Raw genomic sequence first — 27987 nt, forward strand, 5'->3', positions numbered from 1 at the left:
TTCTAAAGTTTGCATAAATGGTCACGTGGAATGAGTATCAACCCGAATTAGTTAGTAAAAATTCAAATTAAAATGAAATAAATGGCTTTTATTAATGACAACATGGAAAGTAATAAATCATGTACCTATTTTTAAACCTCTGTTTAATATAAGTATCTACATGACAGAGCTTAACTCACTATTTTTGGTTAAAAATACACAAATTTTATCAGTAATATAAGAATCATTTAAAATGTCTCCACACAAATACCAATTTGAATGTCCCGGAAGTGTACTTTATTTCGGCGCCAATATATGTCAGGAAGTGTCATATTTTGCAGTTAAGGTTTCAGTTTTTCCTGAAAACACGGTTAAAATGACGTTTTTCAATAACTAAACCTATAGCTAGATCGATCCCCCCCCCAACACCCACCGCATACTAATTTTCAAAATTATATAAGTATTCGAAGTATACATTTTTTTTTATAGTTTTTGGCAAAAAAGCGAATAGAAATTCAAAGTCCTAATATATATGTTTATTGAAAAATCAATGTACAAATTTTATTTACATTTTTTGTAAACATTACACGTAATAATTAATAATTTAATACAATTAATCATTTAAATTTACAATATCAAAATAAAATACTTCTAACATACTACATTGTAGTTTGTACAATAAAAAAATAAACAAAAAAAAAATATAATTAGTTGTCATAAAAAAAATTTTGTTTCGAATAATGATGGCATGATTTGGAATTGCCAACAATCCCAAAAGTTCTTATGATACTTTTGACTAGTTCATGCTGTATTTGATCAAAAATTTATATGTAATTTCCATAAATTAAATTGAATACAAAAAAACATCACCACTTCTTTGCTGAACTACATATTGTGTTATAGTGACACTGAGAATAAATTATTTCCCAAGGAAAAAACGGTTACTTTGGAAATATTCAGTTATTTTTATGTTTGTATTAGTAGTATTTTTCGAAATAAATGTAGGAAACATACACATTCTTTGGAAAAATACGTTGTTTTCAATTCTAAATATGTGTGAAGGTATGTTTTCAATATTTGTGTAATAGAAAAAACAACTGGTTTTTCTATTGAATTGATTTTTTTTACACAACATTAAATGGTTTTTGTAGCTATAGATATTTTGTTTGTTTGAATTCTTACGACTAGATGATATTTTTCCAAGTGGAAAAAATACAGATTTAAATGCTATAAAAATTAGTGTTCTATCCATAAGATGAATGATGAATGGTATATTCAACAAACAGGACAAATTTCTAACTGATTTTCTGGAAATAAGAGAAAAATGATTGTCTTGTGTTGTGGGTAGTTTTAGAAGTTAAGTTTCGCAGGTTTTGTTTATTTGGTTAACAGGTTGGCATTGAATGTTTCCTCGAAAAAATAGATTGTGTAGGGGTAGTCTAAAAAATTCTTCACTTTTTTAAATCTATAAATATTTGATTTATATTATTTGAAGAAATTAAAATAGTCAGCAAAAGAATAGATATGTCATAAATAATTTTATCATAGCCCTAAATTGCTTAATTAAGCAGATTTAATTTTGTTTTAGTTTATGAATCAGGTAAAATTGATTTTTTACTAGATGTTTCTGGAACACCAACGGCACTGACATCTGTCTTTGCAGAACGATATTCTGAATAACCACTATACGCTAAATGTTGTCCTGGATCTTCACGAAATGCTACGCCATTACTCTGACTATGATATCCTCCATGTCCATAATTATTATACGCAGGATTATATTGTGGCTTATATAAATGTTGACTATTCAAATGTCCAAGTCCATTAATAGAATATTGTGGGACATTACCAAAATATGTATTTTGTCCTAAATCTGGTTTACAAAGTTTGAAGAAACCAATTAATCCTGGTATTATTATTGCCAAAAATGTTAATAATTTCTTAAATGAGGCCAAACCAAGTATCAATGGTAAAAATAATAATAATTTCAACTTGAATAATTTTAAGACGATTAAGAATGGAATGAATAATTTTCGAAGTCGTTTTCGAGCTGCAACAAAATGAAAAAATTAGTTATCAAAAAATTTGAATGCATTTTATAAAACCTGTTGAGAGTAGAGAAAGCACATCAAATTTATTGGCTACGGTTAATGGATTTATAAATGCATCGTAAGTATTAAACCCTCAGGATGATAAAGTTTCATATCCTATACTCATTTATAGTATCATATATGCATACGTAATAAAATTACAATTTTCTAAGATGTTAGCTAAAATAATTGTGAATAAGAAAATGTAAAATATCCAAAGGTGAAAATATAGCTGATTTTATTAATATTCACACTAATGTCGTGAAATAATCAATATAGCAGTTATAAGCAGGCTTGACTCTTAAAGTTAATAGTCTTAACATCCCTTTTTTTGTTCGGGGGTTAAAAAATAATTGTATACGATGACTTTGAATTTGGATCGACCTGGTGATACTTGTTTCTTATTGATTTTTACGGGAGCAATTACATTCCTGACTTACATCTCCCAAATATTACTTTGGTTTCGCTAACAATTGATAACCCTCAGAAATTAGGCTTCAAAACTTCAAATAAGTTTTTCAATTTCTGTTTAAGATTTATCATCGTATGTGGTAACAATATGCCACAAACTCTCAAATCTTGGTAATTAAAATTAAGTTAGGTTAGGTTATATTGACTGTCCACGAACAACACACTTAGGCTATAGTGCCCATTATGACACCATATATGTTTTTTACCACCTTTTCCGCTGAAAAATTCATTTATCAGCTCTTCAATTATTTTCAGAGGCTGAGTGCACCTCCTTCATACATATACCATGCACTACACCAGCCCATTACAACTATTAATTAAATTAATTTTTGTTGTGACGGCGGGAATCAAATTCGCTACCCTAGGCACACCGCGAACGGACTTAGTAACGCCTTAACCAACTGAGCTATCAGGGCTGACTCAAATTAAGTTACAAAAAGGTGTAAAACTTATGTTTTTAAATCAAGTAATTTTCGAAATTAATAAAATAAAATAAATAAATACATAATTATGTATCGTATTTTCTCAGAAAAATTTTTTGGGGAAAATTTAGATAAATTCTTGTGAAAATACAGCCACCCATAACTATGAATATTTAAATAAGATGTAGTGGTTAATAAATAATTTTCAAAGAAAAATATTCCAATAAGTCGAAATATTTCTTCAAAGTAAATTTAACAGTTTCGAGTAGATATTAAATAGTTTGTACTAACAATATGAAACGTAGATCAAGATGGAGAAATTAATTAAGATATTTTGTAATTAAGTGCATATTTAAGTTCTTTGAAAGATGAACTATAGAAGTAAATTAATAGCATATTGGAAACAATGTGCAATGTCTACCTTAAATAGTAGCTAATTAATTCTACACAGAATTCTACAATTCCAATCAATTCTACATAGCACATGCATTTCTACTAAATACTTAGTTAACATTGTCATCATTGTCATGTGAGTCCTCTGTCTACCAGGATAACCTTAATTTCTAGATTCCTTTCAATACGTAGATTAACTACACCTACATATAAAGAGCACAAGAACTTAAAATACCTAATAAAAAAAAATTGGGCAATAACTGCAATAACTATGATGGCGCAGTAACCAAATAAATATTTCAGCGGGTTTCAATTACTTTATATGTTGGTTATAGAATATAGTTTATATATTCACCAATATATTGATATTTAGTTCGTCGAGTTCATAAAATATCATTGAATACCACAAATAACCATAATTTCAATGTTCTAGGTATTACATATTAAGCTGACTGAGTATCATGGCTGTGGTCTAACTTTTAACTTGTAACATAAATCAAAAATAAAATACTCATCAATAGAATTAAAGGATAGGCAATTTTCAAAAACAAAATTCAAGAGTTTTTAAAAATACTTGCAATGTACAAATTGTCTAAAAATAGTTGACATAAGAGAAATGACCGGGGGATGAAATTCAAAGATGGCAAGTACTCTTTTAAGAATTTCTCGAATTATATCAAGAAAACCGAAATTGTTATAATATGCAAAGTTGTAAAAAATTAAATTGACTACAATTTAATGCCGACCATTTATTCGCTAAATTAAAATTTAAAGAGAAATTTACGTTCAAAGTTTTAACATTTCAAATCTAAATTTTATAATTAAAATTTATTTCGAACAAACTGTAAAAATTAAATTGACTAGAAAAAAATAATAAGTAAATTTGTGTGTAAATATTAAACTCAGCAAAAAGTGGACTAATAGTAAATAGTTTCATTTCCTGAAACTTTTTTTATTATAGATAAAAATTATGTGTATTATATTAGCCGAAAAATTCTTAAAATGATAATTAACGTTGTACTTCTTGTTGAAAAACGCCAGAGAACTTCTCCTCTTACAATTCCAACCCTTAGTTGCCGTTTTCCTGATGTTCGATAATTTACAACACTCTGTATATAAACAGTCATTATTTGTTGAACGAATGAAGGAGAGGTAATGAAACCTACTTTTATAACTGTTGTTATTATAATATAAGGTTAATTTAAGCATCAAATAGCAAATTAAAATTTTCATGAAGAACATCCCAGGCCCCAAATTACCATACATCTATTTAATAATATTATCAACAACCAAATTAGTCTTTACGCAAGATAGGGATTTCATTGGAAGTAAAACCAGAATGAGTAGACGCAAGGTTTTCGGAAGTATATGTGCTAAGATTTTTCGTGAAATAGTACAAACAAAAATAATTTACAATTTAGTTGTTTAAATCCTTGTATCTGGAAACTATCGATTGTAGTAGCAAAAGTTGTTGACGTAGGAATGTCTGTGAACACGATAACTCAAAAACGAAAAAAGATATCAAACTGAAATTTTTGTAGCGTACTCAGGACGTAAAAAGTTTGTTTGTTTGACAACTTTTGTTTGAAATAACATTGTTTTACGTGTGTAGGAGCAAATTGGGTGAAGGTATTATATTGTATATATTGAATATAATGTTCTCGTATTTAATTTTCGGATGTATTTTGTAAATAATAATGTTTACGAAAAAATGTTTCATATAAAAGTTCCTTATTTTTCTCTAAGAAACATTTTTTAACTTAGCTTTTAAATGTCTAGCGGTTTACAAGATGGGTCCAACGGACACAAAACCCAATTGCCCTGTCATTAACGAATTCAAACTCAATTTTTAGGCTCTAAATGTATCGTGTTCATAGATATTCGTACTCGAAAAATCGTTTTTCGCGATTTTTTCATAAAGTTTGAAATTATGTTGAAAAAAGTCTCATACAACACTATTTAAATTTTATGAACACCTGTATCTTAATTTAGTTTCGACAATCAATACTTTTGAGTACTAGCAAAGTTAATCATTCTAAACCTTATATACCTCTCACATAGTATGGTACATATTATCTGATACAGTAGTAACTAGAAGTCCTTAACCCCTTTTAGTAGGAAATACATAGATAAAGCTTGATAAGAAAAATTTCCCAAATAAAACTTGTATGTCATGTATAATACTCAAAAGACCTTGAATTTTATTTCGATTCTTACGGTCATAAAAATTTACACGTTTTTTTAATCCGAGATAGATGAAAGAGGTAGAAGAGAACTTTAAAGTCGGAAGTGGTTGCTAATAAAATATCTTATTATGAAATAGGAATAGAATCATCAAATTTGGCCCTAAAATTATCTCTATAATCAACTTCTGTAGTATCAATTTGAATTAAAAAATAATGTTTCAGACTAAGGATTTCTGGGACACACTGTCGATATGTATGCAGGGTATAAAACAATATAAACAATTATAAACAGTATAAAACAATTATAATTTCGAAAAATAAAGGCAATGCGTTGTAGCAATAATTTTCTCTATTGTTTTAAAATAATTTTCTGTATTGAATTATAAATGAAACTAATGCTTTTAGCATATTATAGAAACTTGATTAATTATTCTTCATAAAAACTATATTATTTACATTCATCAAATTCTTTCAATTAGTGTCAAATTTCAATTTACTTTTGAACAAGTAAATGACTTTCAAGTATAAAAAACTGCTATATGATCAAAAAATGCATTCTAGTTTTATCATCAATCATAGAAATATGACTTAATTGTATTACATTCTACAAAATTATGAATCGGGTGTCAAAAAATTAATGTCATGGCTCAATAACTCCATAATACAATTTGTTAAATTTGTTGACATAAAATTTCAAACTGTTTCAAAGAAAATTGTTTGAGTACCTATATTTGTTACACCTTGAAATGATGTCTCTAACTTTCTATTGATTTATCGTGCAACCAGATTTTGTTAAAAGTACGAAAGCGAAAATTGTGCAATAATAAATTATAACCACGGGCTTTACGGATCAGAGCTTAATCATCCGAGCTAGCAAGTTTTGTAAGATAGTTGCTCAACAGCATTTGCATGTCTCTGATTTCATAATGTTTGTGATGTAATAATGATAATGTTTTTTTTATTAATTCTGAATAAAAAAAGTATGAAAAATTTTAGCCATGAGTATTTTTTGAACAGGTATGTGTTTTAAAATAAATTTGACGTAATCTAACGAAAAAATGGGATAATTTATTTAGAAACAAACAAAAAATTGTTTAAGCTTATATCACATGATCGAAAACGGCTCCAATTGCAGACGAAGTAACAAATAAGTAGATAAATAATAGATCTGTTTAAAGAAGAGTTGGGTCATTATAATTAAATTTTTTTGACTATATACAGGCTCTGATCAGAGGTCTGCGCACTTTACGAATCCAATGGGAGTTTTAGATGTATCTCAATTAAAATATGCATACTAGGTACTATAATAAACCGAAATATTATTTTTGTTTGATAGTCTGTTTGTTTAAACGCACTAATTTCTGGAACTACCAGATTTGAATATAAATTGTTTTTTATATGATTTTTTTATTCAGCTGATTCACGAGAAATGGTATAAGCGTTAGGCTTTACCGCTGAGCTAGGGAAACCCTGTCAATACCGAAGTATTATAAATTATCAATCAGTGATTTTTTTAATTTATAAGTGGGTGAAACGGCACGTTACAGCTAGGCATAAAAATAGACGTTCTCTCATCATAGTTGAAATACCCTGTTAACATCAGCATTCAATTGATAATAATTTTACTGAATTTTTCTCTCAAAATAAAATTAATATTTTGTTTTGTGGTAAACATACACTACACTAACGAGCAAAAAGTATAATAAATGAAGAAAAATGACATCAATTCAATTAGATTACAAGATTACAAGAAGTATACTGTATCACACTTTTCTTTCATTCCTTGAAGGAGCACAGCGAAATACATCACCAAATGTCACCTTATTTTCCAACGGCATGTAAGTAAAGATGACATTTAGGGGGCGGGCTAGGTGAAGACAAGCGGGTTAAAGAGTAGCATTTGGGTCTTCAAAGCTGACATTGTGTATATTGCAGTTAATAGAGGGGATAGGTATGATAAAGGTTGGATCTCCAAATGAATCAATGATTCACTAAATGAATCAATATCAGAAGCAATTGAGAGAAAAGTATACTATGTCACTTTTTTATTTCATTCTTTAAAGGAGCACAGCGAACTCCATGGACGAATGTCACGTTGTTTTCGAAGGTGATGTAAGAAAAGTTAGTTCTCTAAGTCTTTAAAGTTAGTTCTCTAAGTCTTTGAAATTGGTTCTCTAAATGAATCAACGATTCATTAAATGAATCATTTATGGAATACCTTAAAATGAATCATAATCACGAGCGAAGCCGTGGGCAAAAGCTTGTTCAAAATAAAATCTTAATAAAGTAGTTTATTAGCTCCCGCTAAAAATGGAACGGGTAAACGAAGACTTTGAATCTACGTAGATCAAATCTAGCAGCAATGTATTTATGAGCCCATATAGATTAAAAACTTCGAACTTCGAACTGAATATGTTTAAAAACACCTATTTATTGTTCGTGAGTATATTTTATGCACAGTATTACCTACACTATATTATATAACATGAGTATATTTCAATACGTGTTATGTTTGAATGAGAGTAAATAATTTATGACTTTTATCAACATAATGTTAATATTAAGCTCTAGCAGTTTTTTAGCGAATTTCCGAATGAATTGGAGGTATTGCTTTTGTACTGATGATAGCATTTTCAAAAAATTTCTTCAAATGTTTGAAACAATTTTTTGCATTTGATTTTTTTTGCAAATGTCAAGTTAAAAAACCATATGTGTCTATACATTTATGTGTTTCTACCCTCTCCAGGGATTTGAATGAAATTTGGGCCTAAGAAGGGTTTTGGTATTTAAAAGGTCAAGTTTGTTAATGAGAAAAATCGATATGTAAACAAGGGGTGCTATTGTGATTTTTTCTCTTAGTTTTCGCAATAAAAATTTTTGAAAAATTAAAATGCAATATTCGATTCTAAGAAAAATGTGTTATTTTTTCAATCCCTGAGGGAATTTGCTTAGCTTACGCAGCTCCTGTGCTATAAATTTTTTTTTATTTGAAAAAAAACTTATCGAGATCGTTTACATTCGATATTTAATGTTCTATACACTACTAGTATATATATATAAAAAAAATTAATCGATAGATATATTTAGTAAATAGTATCGTTTATTATACACATTTAGGTTTTTTCTCCGAAAATACTTGTTGGACACAGATTACATGTAAAAAAATCAATGATATTTTGTTAATGTCGTAACACACCAAATAAGAGTAGGTACAGATATCATAAATGATTAGAAATGTTTATTGTACATTATGGATGAGATTTAAGTAGGTAATTAGCTAGAATACGCTGCAAATTTGGAAGGCACAGTTTATTGAATATTATGTCTTATGCTAGGCTAGCTCTTGCAGATACTTAATTTAGGTTCTTTTAAAAACAAAATCAAGCATAAAAATTTATTGAAATGTAACACATTTTCGCATAAACGTTTTCGTAAAACAAATTTCGTTTTTTTTGCAACAAATAGAAAACTACACAAAAATTAAAAATAATTTCCAACCCCAATCAATACTTTTCTTGTGGGTCATAACGCTTTGCAGCCGACGCCAATGAATCATTTATACATGTCTTAAAAACACTACTGAACCGATTTGGTTGAAACAATTGTGGGAGCAATTGGAAAGTATTCCTTTTCAAGCAAAAAACAAGGGTTTCCAAATCGGTCTACAATTTGCCGATAAATCAATTAACATAATTGAACCATTATTGGAAAGATTTGAGCCGGTCTAGATATTAATGGACCTCGACCGTTTAAGTTGCTATGTTAATTACTAGACTTGTTTCTGTGTTTTAGATGTTAGTTAACGCAGTGGGGTTTTCATTTTTTGGATAGTATACTTTTTATGATAGTATATTTATCTTTCTTATGATAGTATATTTAAACTTAGTAATTCCCGTTTAATTTCTTTTATTTTGATACTTCGATAGGTTTGGTTTTTTTTGTTTTTATTAACGTGTTACTATCTAAGTACAATTGGCTTTTAAGAAAGAAAATAACGATATCTTTGAGGTCGAAATCAATCGAGACGTTTAGAAAATACGAGGTAATCAAAAAATTTACAAACATATAAGATACGCGCGAAAAACATAACCACTTCTTAACAGCCGGATAAAAATACATACAGTCGAATATAAATCCTCCTCATATCTTGAAGTCGGTTAGAAAGAAAATTCAAAGTAGTGTAACTTGATCGAAACTTTTTACTGTTTCTTATTTAAAAGTGTGCATAAGTTTTTTACTATTAGAAATATCAATTTATTTGATTAAGAAAGATTTGTGCTTAGACGTGAAAGTTTATATTTAGATTTTTTTCGTTCATTGGAGTATACATGGCTTTTATAACTAGAATATAAAGAGGAGTATATAATAAGTGTTTTTTTTTGTTTTTGTCGAAAAGCACAATATCATTAGAAACAGAAACAGAAACAGAAGAAGGAAAAAGAAGAATATTACATAATATCCTTGGAGTGAACAAAGTCATTTCTATTGATAAGTAAAAAAAAAATTGTCATTCTGAACAAAACAATCGTCCGCGAATATGCTTTCTTCTAACGTTGATGGCGATGACTCAATTCTATTATTAGAGGTGTGAAGTAAAAAGAGCAAAAAACATTTAGCTGTTATTTCCCACTATGTAGAATATACATATACACATATAAGTAATATAATTTTGAGAACATTGTGGAAAACAGAAAAAATTACGCATGTTTATAGAGGTAATATTGCATTTTCTATAATTTCAAAAAATCATAAAAGTAGTAGTATGTAAAAGTAGTAGTTTTGCATACAATGAATATGAGGATTAAAAAAACGACAAAACAGTCATTCGTTTTGTTGTCAAACAAAACTGGAAAACAAAAGCTGTACATTGCAAAATAAAAGAATAAATTTTTCATTATATAATGTATTTTTGAAATCCAAATATTATTCCTCTAAAATATCAAAATATATTCCTTTCATTATACTTATTTTCCCGTGCTTAACACTAATTTAAAATTTAAAATATTGCTTTGTTTGAACTTACGAACATAAAATGATATAATGGATTTTCATGTTCCATTCACTCACCTTTGACTGATCTTGAATAAAATGTACGTAAAAAACTTTACAACATCATCAAATAATGTTATTTTTATGTAAATAAGCAGCAAGAAGCATTGATAAAAAGTTTTTAACGTAGCTACGCACACAAGAAAATGTGTTTGAAATTATAAATAAGTTTAAGCCAAATGTGAATGAATATTTTTGGCAGGAACAAAACCATTATAAAATTGAATATGTATGTTTGTAGAATAGAAAAAGGGTTTTATGTCACAAGTTTTTAATAATTTAACTTTTTCAATCTCGTATTTCAATACGCATTCATCAATGTCCGTTTGAGTGATTGACTGCCATATCAAAGTCTAATATTTGAATCCATTAGTAAGATAAAATCAGGACAATGGTTCAAATTGGTGTATCTCTAAAGTAAATTATCAATTTTTCTCGAGTGCGTGACACAAAGGAGAGGTAATGTGTTTACCAGTCTATATACAGTGTGTCGCATAGGAATATCGAAATGAAATTTTGCACAGTTATATAGGATGATAACTCACATTTTTTAAGATACTTAACCGAAATCAGAATTTCAAACTCAGCCTACTACAAATTGGCAAATAGGACCGATTCTAAATATTTTGCCTAGCGTCAGAAATGGTTAGAGATATCGAAAAAAAGCTGCTTAAAAAAGTTGTATGGAATACTTTTTATACCTATATACCAAATTTCATGACAAAATTCGCATTTTCATGATCAAAATAATGACAAAGGTAAAAATGCGAATTTTTTCATGAAAATATGGGTATAAACGGTATAAACTCTAACCATCTCTGACGCTAGGCAAAATATTAAGAATCGGCCTTATTTGTCAATTTGTTGTAGGCTGAGTTTAAAGTTCTCAAATAATGTGATTATTCTTACATCAATCGATTATCTTGCGAGGGTCACTGAAGATATGGCATTAATGAAAATTGAATATCGGGATCTCAAGTAACTATTTTGTGAAAAAGAAAAAACTGAAGGTCGACAAACTATGTTAAGTGCAGCATGATAGATTAGGTATTGAGAATCCTAGCTAAAAATTGTAAAATAAAGAATCAAATTTAAAAAATCAAAAAACCGTAATTATATAAGAACTGAAAACGTAAATTTAATAGCTGAAATTGGCAGGATTCAAAAATCTATGCCACTTTCGGTTAATTATGATTTGTTAAGTTATCAATACAAAGATGAAAATAATGAAACAAAATATCGGTATTCAAAGGTTTGGTGGATGTGTAAGGGCTGAATACACTGATAAGATATTTACTTTCAGTTGCTATACACAAACTGTCATGCCAATTGGCATGACATGAAATCATTAATCTAAATTTGTACAGCGTACCTACATTGATGACATTATTTGGAGCCAAATTGTTTGACAGTTTGCTTTTAGGAACAAGCAGATATATAGATATTACCTCATCAATTTACATTTTGCTGGTGTTCTTTATTTATCTACCGGTTAATTAATCGCACATTAACAAAAAGAGTGCATACCTAGTGATTCCAAATTTATGAAATGCACAAAATATGAAACGTCTTTCTGTTCTTAAATAAACGCAAGCATACTGCCCAGCACGAAATTTAATTCCTCTAAATTTGACATCATCAACATGTATTCTAAAACGCAAGTTTGATATGCGTAGTCAATATGTCTGTACAGTTTATCATTACTTGTTTAAAGCCTAAATTTGAAATTTTTAAAATTGCTTGTTTAAAACATAATTTAAATTCTAATCAGTTCAAGAGAAGAGTTAAAACAACATCTCTTACATATCAGTTCCATAAAGTTCATTCCTTTATCCGTTCTGTAATCACATAGATTTAAAAAATGTAAAGATAAAAGTAATGTTGTCTTTATAACAGCTATTAGGTACATGCAACAATTGAAAATAAAAGAAATTGTCTCTTATGTACAGTATTCCAAGTCCTTTAAGCTTAATATAACTTTTTTGATTTTGAAAAACCAAATTCCTAGCACTCATTATCATAATGTTATTATGATTTTATTGAATTAAAATTATGGTTACTTATGCCAGGTGATGGGCAATATTGGGGGATGAATACTATACCTTTAAATTGGTGAATACTTGCTTTTTTCTTAGTTCAATAACAAGATTCTCTGCACTGTCGAAATTCGTCCGATACGCAGAAGAGGATCTCCGTGATCCGAAAAATTATATAATTCATATTTTAAAGTTTCGAACTACAAATACGTAAGTTTATAAAAGTCAACTGTGCCGTCGAGTCAATCAATTGTCTTCTGTTTTTCATAATAAAAAAGTAGATATGCATCAAAATTTTGTTGGTGTAGTAAGAAAACCACACCCACTCAAATATTTGATTTTTGAAAATTATTGAAATAATATTGACAAATCATTGTTGGGCCAGTATTACGTTTAAAAATTTAGTATTATAAATACTGCGCAAAAAATGCATTTTAGTAAAATATGATTTCCACTTGTTGCTATGCTATTTTAATTTATAAATTTACTTTCCCTTACATGTAATCAATTTTTGTAAGGTATAAAAGCCATAGTCAGCTTTTTGGATCAAATAATAATTCGATATTTTAAAGCATGAAACTTATCCTGCAACGAGATTTAAAAATGTAATGATGCAATATAAATCCGCATAAAAAATACCTGAGATTATTGTATTCAATTTATAAAATCATTGAAAAAATAATAGTTAAAAACACCAACCAACATATTAACTTACAAAATAATGTATCCTTTTTATCTTCAATAATATCAATTTCATCAGCTATTTCATCAACAAAACGTGGTGAATAACGTCCATGTTCGGTTACTTCATCAGAGAATTTCACTTCTAATGCTGTTGATTTTAAGAATTTTTCAACCTGACAATATAAAAAAAGTTTCTTATTAAAATATATATATATGAGCAAACAATTTAACATAAACCAGACTTCAAAATGATATAATGTTAGGTTCTGTGTAATATCAAAGTAGCCACATTGTTTTTAAAGGATCTCAAACGGTATTTATTTTCATTGGTCAGAAAGATTATTAAGTAAATAATATGTTGTTTTTACATGAAAAAAAAGTAATATCGATGTACAAATAATAAAGAGAAATTGTTAAGGGTATAGTCCAATCTATGTCATATGGTGAACTATGCCGCTATTTGTAAAACCTTGAACAAAAAACCCTTTTTTCATTAAAAAAAACATTTTTGTGTGCATAGAACTCAACTTTGCGGTATTTTTTGGGTTCTATTACGGCTCTCTCTTTTTTAATTTAAGGAATATTTAAAGGATAAGGAATTAAGAAATATTTAAGTTTACGATAAGACTAATCCAACTTCATGGTCATGTAATAAAAATAGCTGAAAATTATCCAACTTTCGTCTTCTACTTTTGCAAAACACGACAAAAAAATTCTCACAAATGTTTCGCATTTTTCACCAATCGATAAAACGGAATCAAAGAGCTGTCAAACCAATAAAAAGCAAAATCACACAGTTATAGAATAGGTGCCAAAATCGAATGTAAAAATAAAGCTCATGAAATAGGTATTAACATTTTCAAATGTTGAGTCTTTTTCTATTTAAATTTAGTTCCAAACTTACGGTTATTTTGAAGACACTATACTGATCAAAAATATATGGAACGCATTGAATTTGCATTCATAAAGAATGACTATTTCAGTGAAGCGAAAATTTATTAGTTCAGAAAACAACTTAGAAACAAACAAAGATACTAAGACTAAATTCGGGTTCTGTGAAGAGAGAAAACATGAGGCAAGGCAAATAGGGAAAAACTCTGTTAACTATTTCTCCACGCAATAATTGTTGTAAAAAACAACATGAATACTAATTAGTGTACGCAATTTCTGGCGCGTAGACTAGATTTTTCTTTCAAGGGATGTACAAAAAACGTACATGTCTTTGCAGTGCTTATTTTATCATTTTCATGCTTTTAATAAACTGAACTAGAAAATGGAAATAAAAATATATAGTATTCTACAATTAATGTGAAAAGTCTCTAAGGTATTTACACTTTCATGAAAATGAATGTTAGCAATTCATACAGAATATTCCTTCGGGATATTTTTACAATAATAGTTGCTCTGATAGAGATAGTTTGATATTAATATATATCATGTTGTAAATTTGACTCTCTTAATGAATACCTAAGTTCAATAGAGGATTTATATCTATATATATTTTTGAACATGAAATACCGAAAACCTTACTTTATTGCCAGATAAAGCATCCGAATACAATGATTATCAAGTTCTAAAAATGACACTGAATGCTAAAAAAACAAACAAAAAAGTTGGTTATATTGGATTATATCATATAAAAATAATACTTACTTTTCTCATTGCAAACTTGACAAGATGATCCCATTCACTATCATCAGCTCGTGGTTCTGAAGAATACTCATATGGTTCTTGAGCTATAGAGCGTAATTGTTCTACGGGCATACGTACAACACGAGCATTTTCTGTTAAGTCGTAACGTTCCTATAATAAATTTAATATCTTGGGTTAGTTTTTTTTTTTTTTTTTTGTTTTTTTACTTCTTCCTTTTTCTTGTTTTTGTACAAAACGAAAGAAGGAATATAGAAAATATTTATATAAATAAGAAGGCAAAATAAATAGTTTGTGACATATTTATTTCTTTATCCTTTTTATAAAAATATATCTTCAATATGTTGTCTTTTTTTGGTTTTTTTGGTAAAAATCCTATACTTGGTGTATCATAAAAATTATATATTAGCCTAAAAGTTTCAAGACCAAAATAGAACTTTTTTTATTAAAAATTTTACTAATTTAAACATGTGTACACAAATTCACAAGATTTGACTTTCTATTTAATTTTTTTATCAGAATACAACAATGAAAATTAAAAATTTGCGTCAGAGATTTAATATCATTAAAAGAAGAAAGGTCAGAGAGATTTGTCTAAAGGTCCACGCCAAAGAAACACGGAGACAAATTTTTATCTGCTTGCTACATCTTACTTTTAAATGCAGAAACACAATTATACTTAACGAATCTGGTTATGCTGTCCAAATAACTACAAACATTAAATGACATTAAAAAAATTTCGGAGATATTTGGCATCAAATATCAGTAACAAGGAACATAAACCTTAGAAGACTTTCATTCCAAACTAATTATTCGAGTCTAGCCTTGGAGAAGCCCTGTATCAAAATTAGTTGTGGGGCTCATATGATAAGTAAATATTTCTCACAAAGAAAAACCAAATGCTTGCATTAAATTAAAATAAATAATAGTTTAAAAAAACTAAAAAAACACGCTTTTATAGCAAATCGAACTAAAAACTTAAAAATAATTTTTAATAACAAAGAGTTTATATTACCGTAGCAGAAGGTTATACAATCAATCATAATTAATTACTTAAAAATAAAAATATAATAAAATTTAAGTTACAAACAGAATTATTAAATTCAGAGTGAAAAGTCGTGGGGTGCTTGACATATTAAAGGTTGTACAATCATTCTATTGGCAACTATCTATGAGTGGAGAGTTATGGAAATGTAGAGAAATGCACCCCACGCTTTTAACTCTGAATTTAATAATTCTGTTTGTAACTTAAATTTTATTATATTTTTATTTTTAAGTAATTAATTATGATTGATTGTATAACCTTCTGCTACGGTAATATAAACTCTTTGTTATTAAAAATTATTTTTAAGTTTTTAGTTCGATTTGCTATAAAAGCGTGTTTTTTAGTTTTTTTAAACTATTATTTATTTTATACTTTTTAGTACGATTTATCAATTAGTTTTTGTGGATATGTGGTATTAAAATGTATCGCGCACTAGCTCTGTCCCTTTCTCTCATAGAGGATATATGAAAATAATATATTTATCCTGGCGGCCCTAACAAGGATAATGGGAAATTATTAACGAATTATTGCATTGTCACCGGTTCTTGAGACGTATGCAAAGTTTCAAGTTAATCAGATGTTTAGAAACCGGTGAAAATCGTGCTCAAAGATTCCGTTACATAGTTACATACATACATACATACAAACAAACAGACATACAGCCCAAGCTTATAAAAGCGTGTTAATAAATATTTATTGATTATCACTTCCTCTTAGAAATTAAACTAGCCAATCAATTCAAATTAAATACACACTTTTCTTGCCTTTTTCGGTAAATTGATTTATTAAATCATCTATAGCTGATGATTTCAGTTATTGGAAAATTTCTGCCTCTATAGACAACTGTGACAAGCCTAGTAGCATTTTTCAAATTTTGCTTACACACGTAAGGGACCTTTGTAGCCCGGGGGCCCCGTATCATTGAACCGGCTGATACGGCGGTAGCTACGCCCGTGAGCCTAGCTCAAAACTTGTACGATATAACCGAAAGTCGTCGTACATGATACAGAAACAATTTAAACATTTACACATTAAAGGCATTATAACTGACTATACAAATGTTAATGAATAATCTAAGCCACGACTTACAATTCGACTTTTCACGTGTAAACGTATAAATGCGGTCGTGGTTTTTTTAAATAATGTCATCTATATAAAAGTTTGTGTAACAGAAAAGTTTTTCATTTACATTTAATCTTTTATATATGTGTAAAAACTTTAAATAACCGTAGTAGGTAGTGTGACAGCTGTTGTATGCAAACCTAAATATTATTTTTCTAAAACATATATTCTAAAACTTACTTCGAAATATTTATTTGAATAAATTTTATTGTATACCTATTTTCATAAACCCTTTTTTATTTGGATATGTATATCTAGGAGGGATTAAATTGTATTTTGTGAGATTTGACCATTTTGTTTGTGAATTATACAGTATTTAATTTCGAAGAAACAAACTTTACTAGGAAATTTGTGGACATTTTATGATAAATATTAAATGATAAAAAAAACTAATATTTTTTGTACCCAAATATAGAACGACAGGTTGTATATTTGTCTGATTTAACTCGAGTTGTAAATTCTCTAAAAAATAGTTTCTTTTGTATTGCAAGTAAAATAAAATACTATTGCGGCTAGGAATTTGAAAGTAAGGGGTTTAAATATTTGGACTCTTTTAGAAACAAATAGAGAAATGCATCGAGTTTCTTATATCAGAACAAAACTGGTATGTCCTACTTATTTGAATCTGAATACGTGCGGTCTCAATTGAAAATTGATAAATTGGTCAATATTTTAAATTAGTATCTTATCCTACTTCATTCTTATCTTCCAATCGAAAGTCCCATTGAGATCCGCACCAACTACTAACGGCATTTAAAATATTGTGTTTTTTAGAAAATACAAGTCAAGGGCTTTTTTTAGGCAACTCATTTTATCTAGCAAATAAATTGGACACTGTTGTGATGGCCGAACCTTTTTGTGTGAACGTGCAGAAATAATCTCTCACGGCTTAGGCCTTACACGTGATAGAGCAATGCAATTTTCTTCATACGAAAATGTTTTACTTCTATATTATGAAAAATTCCGATATTTTAACTTTGTAAGGGCGTTTTATCGAAATACAGTGAATGCTTGTGCATAGAAAAAAGTTTCTAATCTAAGTATAAAAACGTCTTTAGTTGCACCAACTTATTCCCAGTATAGGAATTTATTGTAATTTGTCCGATTTTCGAAAACGAAATTTTCAGCATATCTTTTCGTTTTATGTTTAGAACAAGGCATTAACACAAATTTCGAGAAGAAGAAGACTTTTGTGGTCATTCTTTTCCTGATCTATATCGCACGAACGAAAAATGATATCGACCTCTTAATATTATTATGCACTTTTTTGTTCAATGAAGCTTATTTTTTATAAAACTATAATTGATTTTCTTATTTTTTAGTCTCGCTAAGTAAAGTATTGAATAATGTTTCGGTATCAAAATAGTATTTGTTTTAAAAAACTTTTAAACTGGGTGGGATTCGATCTCAAGCCTTCCAGAATAAGATAATATTATAAAAGTAATTAAGATAATATTCATCCTGGCTATCCTGGTCATGATACTTGGATATTAAATTAAACTAAATTGAATTATTGTATTATCAAATTCAATTCAAGCCAATCTGACGTCTACAAGTTGGAGAAAATTACGTTGAAAGATTCCGTTACATTTCATACATACAGGTCAAGCTAATAAAAACATGTTAAAAATATAATACCTTTGAAAAGAATTCTTCAAAAGAATTTAATGCATGCGATTTAAAGCATTCAGCTAAATCTCCTTGTAAACACGCTGAATTTGTACGAGCTTTATATGGATCTTCATGTGGTCCAGTGCCCAAACCAACCCAATCCAATAAATTTTTACCTATAGAACAAACAATAAAATCAATTATGCAAAATAATCTTTCTTCCTTTATACTTTTTCTTTTTCAATTAGAGATCGCTTTCACAATAATAATATTGAAAAATATTTACACAATTTGTGTATAAAAAAATGGATCTAGGTCATTATCATGGTTTATTGATTTTATTTTAAGGCTCGGCCTAAACTGCTAAAAATTCTCTAAGTTTATTATAAATTCGTTATGTTATTTGTTTTCATAAACCATGTGATTTTATCGCCCTTATATATTTGTCCGAAAGGTAATATTTTTCCAAACATATCTTAATCTCTAGGGTAAGTGGCAAAGTTATTAATTAAAAATTAAAACTTACCTAAACGTTGACCTGAACCAAAATCATCAGTATCTTGTGACGTTGAATGGAAATTGAAATTTTGTCCGACCGAAGTTGCAAGGATTGTTGCTATCACTAAAAATAACCATTTTGTCTCGAACATTCTGTTAACAAACAAATTCGAAATTTCTATTTGATTCGTTTTAAATAAATTATCAACAATGAACACTCAAATTTTTTGTTAGAACTCTTTAAAGTTGTCATTACAAAAACTAAGTAAATAACGAGAACTTTTACAACACCAACAATGAAGAAGACGCGTTTGTGTATCGTTGTCAGCTGGTGGAAGTTAATTTTAAATGAAATATTTTTATTATTTCATTGGTACCGTTAATTTTTTTTTTTTATTTACACCGGTAAATTATATTACTTATAAGAATGAAACCAACTGCCGCTGCTGTTGGTTACTTGACCTACCCAGGTAATATAAGTTACACATTCTTCACAAATCACATATGTTACTTATAGCACGTAGGTATTCTTCATCACGGAAGACGATATAAAGTAGAAAATGATCTTTCATGCCTTCACTCTTGGTGTAGATTTTTGTATTATTAGTTTTTCAATGCTTTATTTCTTTTCACATGGGAAACTTTCATTTTTTTGAAAATATTATTATTGTTTTCAATTTTCAATTTACCTTTCCATACATAAAAAAGTGTAATATTTCTAATATCGCAATTAAGTTTTCGATCTTCATGTATATTCGTTTTCATATCCTCTTTTACAAAAAATGATTTTTGAAAGATTATGTAATCGAACTAGAAAAATTGGTTTATCCTTCTCCCTCAAATTTGAGGTTTCCAACAAAAAAGAGAAAATTGGAACATGCAATACAAAAATTTTCTCAAATGTACGCAGTTTTCGATATTAAAGCTTTTTTCCGAAACTAAAATACAAAATTTCAAAAATCCTCGACAAATTTTTTGGTTACGGAACCCTAAACACGCACTTGTCACATATCTCCTCATTAAATTACCTTTTGCCTTCTCCAAACTGGACCGATTTTGAAGATCAACGCCTATTTTTTAGTTGTTTCAAGTAAGGAACGCTAAATTCACACTTGAAACATAACTAAGAACACTCCCCATTATATTACGTTTCAAACGAAACAAAATAAATAAATATCAGTTCATCCATTTAAGCGCTACGATGCCACATACAGGCAGGCAGACACACATAGCGGTCAAATTTGTACCACGCTTTTTGGATCGGTGGTTTAAATGGCTGCAATTTTTAGGTATGGCCAATTTTGTTGTTCTACATTTCATTCCATTAACAAGTATCGACCAATAAATTGCAGAGGGGGAGGCACAATTTTTTTGTGTTATTAACTTCACTGAAATAAATTTGTTCGCCATGAAAACTTTAAAAGCAGGTGGCAAAAACTAACGCCTAGGAAAAAATTAAGTCAAATTTTTTCTAACAAAAGCTTCGCTTTTTTGGAAATATCAATAATCTGCTACAAAAAATACGTAATTCCATTTAAAACAAGTGAAAACAACAATTGGATGAGTTAATTGTTGAAATACCATAGACAGTGTTGATGATGGAATCGTTTGTTTGTTTTTTTTTTTCGTCACGTTAAAAGACAATTCAATCTTAGATAACCAAACACACATAACTGATATTCCCCTATAATACTTACTATAAAAATGTCCCTAATTTGCGCCCTTGCGGGTAAACAGTGAATTTTACGGAAAAATGTTTCAAGCAATAGTTGTTTATTTTTTGACAAGGAACATTTTTTATATTTAAACTTTTATTATATATCTAACTGCTAAAAAAATGGGCCCTACGGACCTTAGACCCAATACATCAATGTTGCTCATTTACGAACTCGACCTTACTTTTTACGTCCTAAGCACACTATAAAATTTCAGCTTGATATCTCCTTTTGTTTTTGGGTTATCGTGTTGACAGACAGACGAACAACCGAAAATGGACTAATTAGATGATTATATATGAACACATGTACCAAAATTTTGTTCGTCGCATCAATATTTTTAAGCGTTACAAACTTGAGACTAAACTTGGTATATTTTATTTATAAATGGTGTAAAAACGAAGATTTTCCATATAAGAAAATTAACACTGCAATTTCGTTACCCTTATAAATATGCTTATACGAGTTTTCCCGGTTTTTTATTTTCGAAATAATCAACTAATATATAAAATATGTTTTTAAATAAACTTAAAGTATGTTTGAGTAGGTACTTTAAGTTTTCATTGAAACATTCTGCGTTTCAAAATATTTGTTCCCTTGATAATTTGTATTGGTAGGCACTGTTTATAAATAAGTATAGCTACTGGTTGAACAAACATACAAAGTTTATTATTTCACAGCTATCTAAAAAGTGAAACTCGAAATTTATCAGTCTCTTAAAGACTGTAAGATGAGGATAGTTCAAAGTGCCCCATTTTTTAGTTCTGCCTTGAAGACGTGTCACAGAATTTACCAGTATAACACATTTCCGAGATTCTTGCGTCATAGAAAAAGCCACGTTTTTTTGGGACACACATTTGTTTATCGAATGAATTTTAATTTTACCGAATGAAGGATAGCATTTGAAATCAGTAGGCATAAACTTTGCAAGTAGTTCAAGGATTATAATAAAGACCTGATTTTCTAAGAAACCCTTAGAAATCGAAAGTATGAAGATTAATGCCATGAAATGAAAAAATGCCATGAAAAAAAAAACCCAAAATTTTGAAATATTGAGGAGGAGGAAAATGCGAGAAATCAAGTACCCTAATATATTATGATCTGTATTACTATCTTACCACTACCGGTCTACTACTTACTTACTACTAAAACTTTGAAAATAGGGTTTATTAAAAGAAGTTCTTATAAAACAATTTTAATTCAAAATACTTTTTAAGGGACAAGCTTTTATTTTACTAAAAAGTAGAAAATAATTTTATCTATAAGTCACTCATACCTGACTATTAGTAAAAGCTTGAGGCGGTTAATTTAAAGTATCAAAAATGAATCGGAACGCTTTATCTAGTTCACATGCCTAATTACTCCAAATATTCGGGTATGAGTGACTTATAGATAAAATTATTTTCTACTTTTTAGTACACTAAAAGCTTGTCCCTTAAAACGTATTTTATATTAAAATTTTTAATTTAAGACTAAAAAAATGTATTCATATAAAATTGGTGTAAGCGATGGGAAAATCAGGACAGGAATACCATGCATTCCAAACTAAATGTGCATGCAAAATTTCAGCTCAGTCGGTTGAAGATATCTACTTCAAAATTGAGTTCAAAGAATCCACCGTAACATACATACATACATACATTGCAAGTTAAATAAAAGCTTTTAAAAATAATAATGTTCCGAATATGTTTGAAATCAGTATTCAGTCCATACAATACGCATTTATTATCTGTTGAATGTATACCTAAATATTACGTACATAATTATATGTACATAGACCGAAATTAATCTCTAAAAATGAACACACATATAACTAATTGGAACCTGAATTTTCAAAATCGTTGAATTTTGTTTGTTAAAACTTTATATTCTGACCATTCTGTATATCTATAAATTTTGTAAGTACCAACGAATAAAACATAACATCATAGCATTGAATAGATTTGTTGCAATTCATAAACCTAGTGCAATTTAACAAAATGAATAGACTATAGAAATACAAAGATCTCAAGTGAGATGCACCAACCAATAACTGATAACTATACAGTCTACTTATCTCATTCGAATCTGACTATTCTTACGTCATATTTTACAATTATAGGAAACTTGTTTCATAGTTCTATTGATGTAAAATGGTTCTACAAAATACATATGATTAAGACTTTTTTATCGCGCAATTCTACACAAGTTAGACAGTTCTACTTTCGATTTGTGCTGTTGTGAAAACACCTTTAAAATATTAAAAACACTGTAAAGGCAATTTAATTGTGTAACAAATTTGTTGCTACTCTCAGTGTAAATAGTAGCAAAAGAGAGTCTTATAAAACTGTAACACTACTACTCCTTCTCTACTTTGAAAACTAAAAAATATGTTGGAAAACTGTTTTTTTATTTGATGTATTTAAAGCCCAAATATCAAATAATTTAAAGATACTGGTAAATATCTCTTTCAACATAAATATATTAACTTATCATAACGATATCGAGGTAAAGTACCTCGAACTCAAATAAATAAAAAAGAAATAAATACCAATTTAAAAAAAAATAAAATTCTAAATAAATTAGAACCTAAAAATAAAACAGAAAATAATATTCTTATAAATAAAATACTGGCATATTCAGCTAAAAAAATCAATGCAAATCCAGCAGCTCTATATTCTACATTAAATCCAGACACTAATTCAGATTCACCTTCAGATATAACATTATTATTTGTTGATGAATTAAATTTTCAGAATAACACTGTTACTACTAAAACTTGTCATAATAACTTATGCCATCATCTGATCTGCGAAAAACTTTTAACAAAAAATGTACCGATTTCAAAATAAAAAATATTCCAAAACAAAGCAATATGCACTAAAAAGTAAAAAAATAACGATAAAATAATGTCGTTGCAATTATTGTTTTTTTGGAGTCGATGTCAGTCAAGGAAATAACTGTGACAGAACAGTTTACTACTTTAACTTGGCTGACACCGACTCCAAAAATAACAATAATTGTATCTACATGATATTATAGGTTTTCTTTTGAAATCGGTTGTTTTTTTTTGTTTAAAGTTTTTTATTTATTTATGATTTTTAGTAAATCTGAAGTACACTCACTAATTTTTCACTAAACAAAGAATCATCGAAATCGGTTGGCGTGATACTAAGTTATTCGTCCATTTGTCGCGCACATACTTAATGCGAATTTAAGACTTATATGGTTTTCACATGAATGTCATTGTCAAAACTGGAACAAATTAAAAATGGACCTCACGGGAAGCACCAGCTTTCAAATAGATAAAAAACCATCAAAATCGGTTCACCCAGTCAAAAGAAACAAACATAAAAAAATACAGTCGAATTGAGAACCTCTTCCTTTCTGTTGGAAGTCGGTTAAAAATAAGCAATTAGCTCGAAATTTTACTATGTGTGATTATATTGATAGCAGTGCTTCACTGACAATGCTACTCACTGACAAAATTTGCACTCTATAAACTAAAATGTACTATCTACACTGTTCTTTTTATTGTCATATTATACGAAACAGAAATCCAATTTAAATTAATACTAAGTAGATATAAAATGAGTTAGATGATAGAGCTATGTTTAATATTAAAGAGCTTATAATATGCAATAAGATAAGAATGTGATGCATACGTTGTAGTATTTTATTGATGACAATCAAGTCTTTCACGTAAGCAGTAATATAATTGAGCGTGGACGATTTTTGTAGTTAAATATAAATAGAAAATGAAAAATCAAAACGAATTAGTTAAATATAAAATCTGATCTTATACCCATTCAAGAGTATTTGAAAAAAAATCACCACTGTAAGCAATTTGATTTGTTTGTGGTGTGGACACAATGACCAAAATTACTTCCACAGTTCAGAGTATGGTTTATGTCCATTTCATATATGAAGACTTTCATTATTTTGTTATTGTTTCAGCTTTTGTCAGCTTCGCTTATCCAAAAGTATTAATTAAAGTTGCAGAAATTCACAAATGCTAATGCTTCTAGTATTATTTCCGTTACTCTAACTGGACACTAAATTATGCAAAATACATGCCTGACAGAAGTATTATATCAATAAACTTATCCAGCTGGCTATAACAGAAACCGAAACTTTTAAAACGATATACAAATAATTTAAGAATTTTTGGCTCCTCGGTGATACTTGGAGTTCGGGACTGTTTTATTGGATTCAGTGTCCCCAAAAAACATGCAAATTCATCATTTAATTCCATAGCCCATACATACACGCATGCATGAATAGTTGCTATCGGAGTTCTATACTGAAATTTAATGACTCCAGCCCCCTTTTCTACTCAAATATAACAAAAGCCATATAGAGCACAGAAACAAAATAACTGAATCACTGTCGAATTGTTTCTGACTTTCTTCCACTTAACTGGCGGACTTTCTGTAACTTCCTTGGTAACCTGTGTGAGCTTTAAATTGTCTGGAAAATGTGTACTAAAACTTTAAGCAAAAGGCGATTATCGTTTGTTCAATTTCTCTGTACTATAGTAAAACATTAAAATCATATAGCGTTCACTCAGATATAAAGTGGGTAGACAGACGTATTTGATTTAATAATAAATACATACATATATTGTTATAATGATGTCGTATGTAGAGTGCTTTTAAAAATTGTTCGCTGTAAAGAACTTATAACTAACAAGTCAATATATTTTTGAGTCCACGAACTTAATACTTTATTAAAGAAGGTAAGGATTTTGCTGCTACAAAACTTTTTTTTTCAAATTTCATTTCCTTCCTTTTTCCTCAAGTAAAAAAAGTATAACTTGAGTAGATTCATTTACTTGGTCCAGTTATTTATACACACAGTCCAAGGCTTAATGTATAGCTAAGCCCTTAATACTTAAAACAAGTAAATAACTTCTTCCAATATTGTTTCAAAACAACCATGAAATTATTAACTTTGGTGGAGATATTATTATTTTGATTCAAAAAATCATATTGCACATTCAATAGTTTTATAAACATTTTTTCAGCTAAATTATGCATAAACTAGAAATCAAAAAGATGGTTAAATTATTTTATATATATATATATTTGAAATTTGTAACATAATAATTAATTAAAGTTGCAGAACCTCACAAATGCTAATGCTTCTAGTATTAATTGTGATACTCTAACTGTACATTAAATTTTTCAAAATAAATCATGAATGACAGAAGTATTAACTTTATTTTCCAGATTGAATATTTGGGTTTTATTACTCTGCATCTTTAGTTCCAGATCTTTATTAAATATTTATTAAAAAAGTGCATTTTGCAAAATGTTTTTCCATCAAAAGTCGGAGACATTAATTGCATTTTTCCTTCTATCTTAAGCTCTATTTTCTTGTTAAAGTTTATTTAATATCATTAATATTTGACACGTGGGAGCTTAAACGTATATACGGATAGAGTGGTGGCTTTTTGGATTTTCAGTATTGTATATCCCATATAGGATGTTTCAGTATTGTACGGCACTATTAAAGGTATGTACTCTCTAGGATACAATAAACAAAAAAAGAGTCATATATATACATACGTATCAAATTGGTTTATGACCAAGATAAAAGATAATTGAGATTTAAAGATTTTAATTTAGGAATCTAGCAATAAAAGTGCTGTTACAGTGGCTTTCAAGATCTGATTTCCAAGATTTTACGTACTGATAGACATAGAATTAGTAAAAGACTTCATTGAACACAGAGCTAAATTAGTGCCTTGCAATTCTGAAACACCCCGTGTTATGTACATATATTATATAAATATATTTTATTATAAATATATAATACACACTTTATTCGTTCCTTGCTCATAAGAACATAGTTATAAATATTTATAGATGATAATTATTATCGTTCAATGATTTTGTTCAATTTATAATTAAATTATTATATAATATTGTATGACGGCTACCATTTTATATAATATGTGGTTGAAAAATATCGTATACTAATATGTAAAATAAACTAAGGGTATTTTAACATAGTAATGAAAGAGTTTGTAAAAGGTTAAGTTAAGGTTCTGAAGCTTATTAATGTGGGTTGTATAATCAAATGAACTTCTACATTGTAGAGACTTATTTGATCCAGGATGTGATATTGTACTAGACAGCCATTTCAGAAGATGTCTAGCTTTAAGGTTGTTTTAAAAGTTATTAAGGATGGATAACTTCCATCTGCTCTGTAGTCTATCACGATAAAAGAATTTATCTACTTTTGAATACGGTTTCCAATTTTGATCAGGAAATGTTTATTTTAAATTAATGTGTATTTTTTAGATAGTTTCCCCCACAGAGGATGTCTATGAGAGAACACCCATTTAAGCATGTGATTTCCTAGTTTCATAATGAATTTTAATATATATCTAATTCGCAAAACTAGATGAAGTTTTAATTTTAACAAAAAAATTAATTTTAAAATTTTTGAACATTAATGAGGTTTTTGAAAGCTTAGGTTCTTAGATATTCACTGAACATTTTTTATAAGATTTTTGCAAGTTGATGTTTTTAGAATATAGTCACAATATCTATTATTATATAAGTAAGGAAGTTTTCTATTATTATACAATTGTACTAAGTAAATGTATAGCCATATCGCTTGTTTAACAAAATTTGCAAAAACTTTTCGTGTGTTCTTGATGGTAAATCGATCGACTGCGATTTACTTCTTAGTCACCATTCGTGTACTGTATAAACCAAGCAAATGCATATAGGCTATACCACAGTAGACTTTGTTTTAAAAATTGAAATTTTCCAACGAGGTGGATGGTTAACTGTTAGTTTTCAATTCTCTTATCACACATGATATTTACAAATCACACATTTAGAATTCACTTTCTAAGTATAAATATTTGTGTCAATAATTATAATTTAACAGTGTTACTTCTAACAAAGTATAAGAAGCTATTTAATTGTTTGATCTTCAAATTATGATTATACGATTCATTGTAAAAATAGTTATTTTCAAACTTACATTGATTAATGTCAATATTCAATCACCAAGTTACACCAAACACCAATGAACTAAT

The 27987-nt window shown here is 28.5% G+C and overlaps 1 protein-coding gene across 1 annotated transcript; it reads right to left on the reverse strand.

Annotated features, from left to right (window-relative positions):
• Window positions 1-1125: 1125 nt before the first annotated feature.
• LOC123305118 lies at window positions 1126-27987 on the reverse strand. Its single transcript, XM_044886742.1, has 6 exons — window positions 27933-27987; window positions 19265-19389; window positions 18766-18914; window positions 14964-15113; window positions 13342-13483; window positions 1126-2029 (listed from the first exon to the last, which is right to left on the reverse strand). The coding sequence occupies exons 2-6, from the start codon at window positions 19386-19388 to the stop codon at window positions 1569-1571; spliced, it is 1026 nt and encodes a 341-aa protein (XP_044742677.1). The 5' UTR covers window position 19389; window positions 27933-27987; the 3' UTR covers window positions 1126-1568.

This window comes from Chrysoperla carnea, chromosome 1 (genome assembly GCF_905475395.1).
Source record: "Chrysoperla carnea chromosome 1, inChrCarn1.1, whole genome shotgun sequence".
NCBI lineage: Eukaryota > Metazoa > Arthropoda > Insecta > Neuroptera > Chrysopidae > Chrysoperla > Chrysoperla carnea.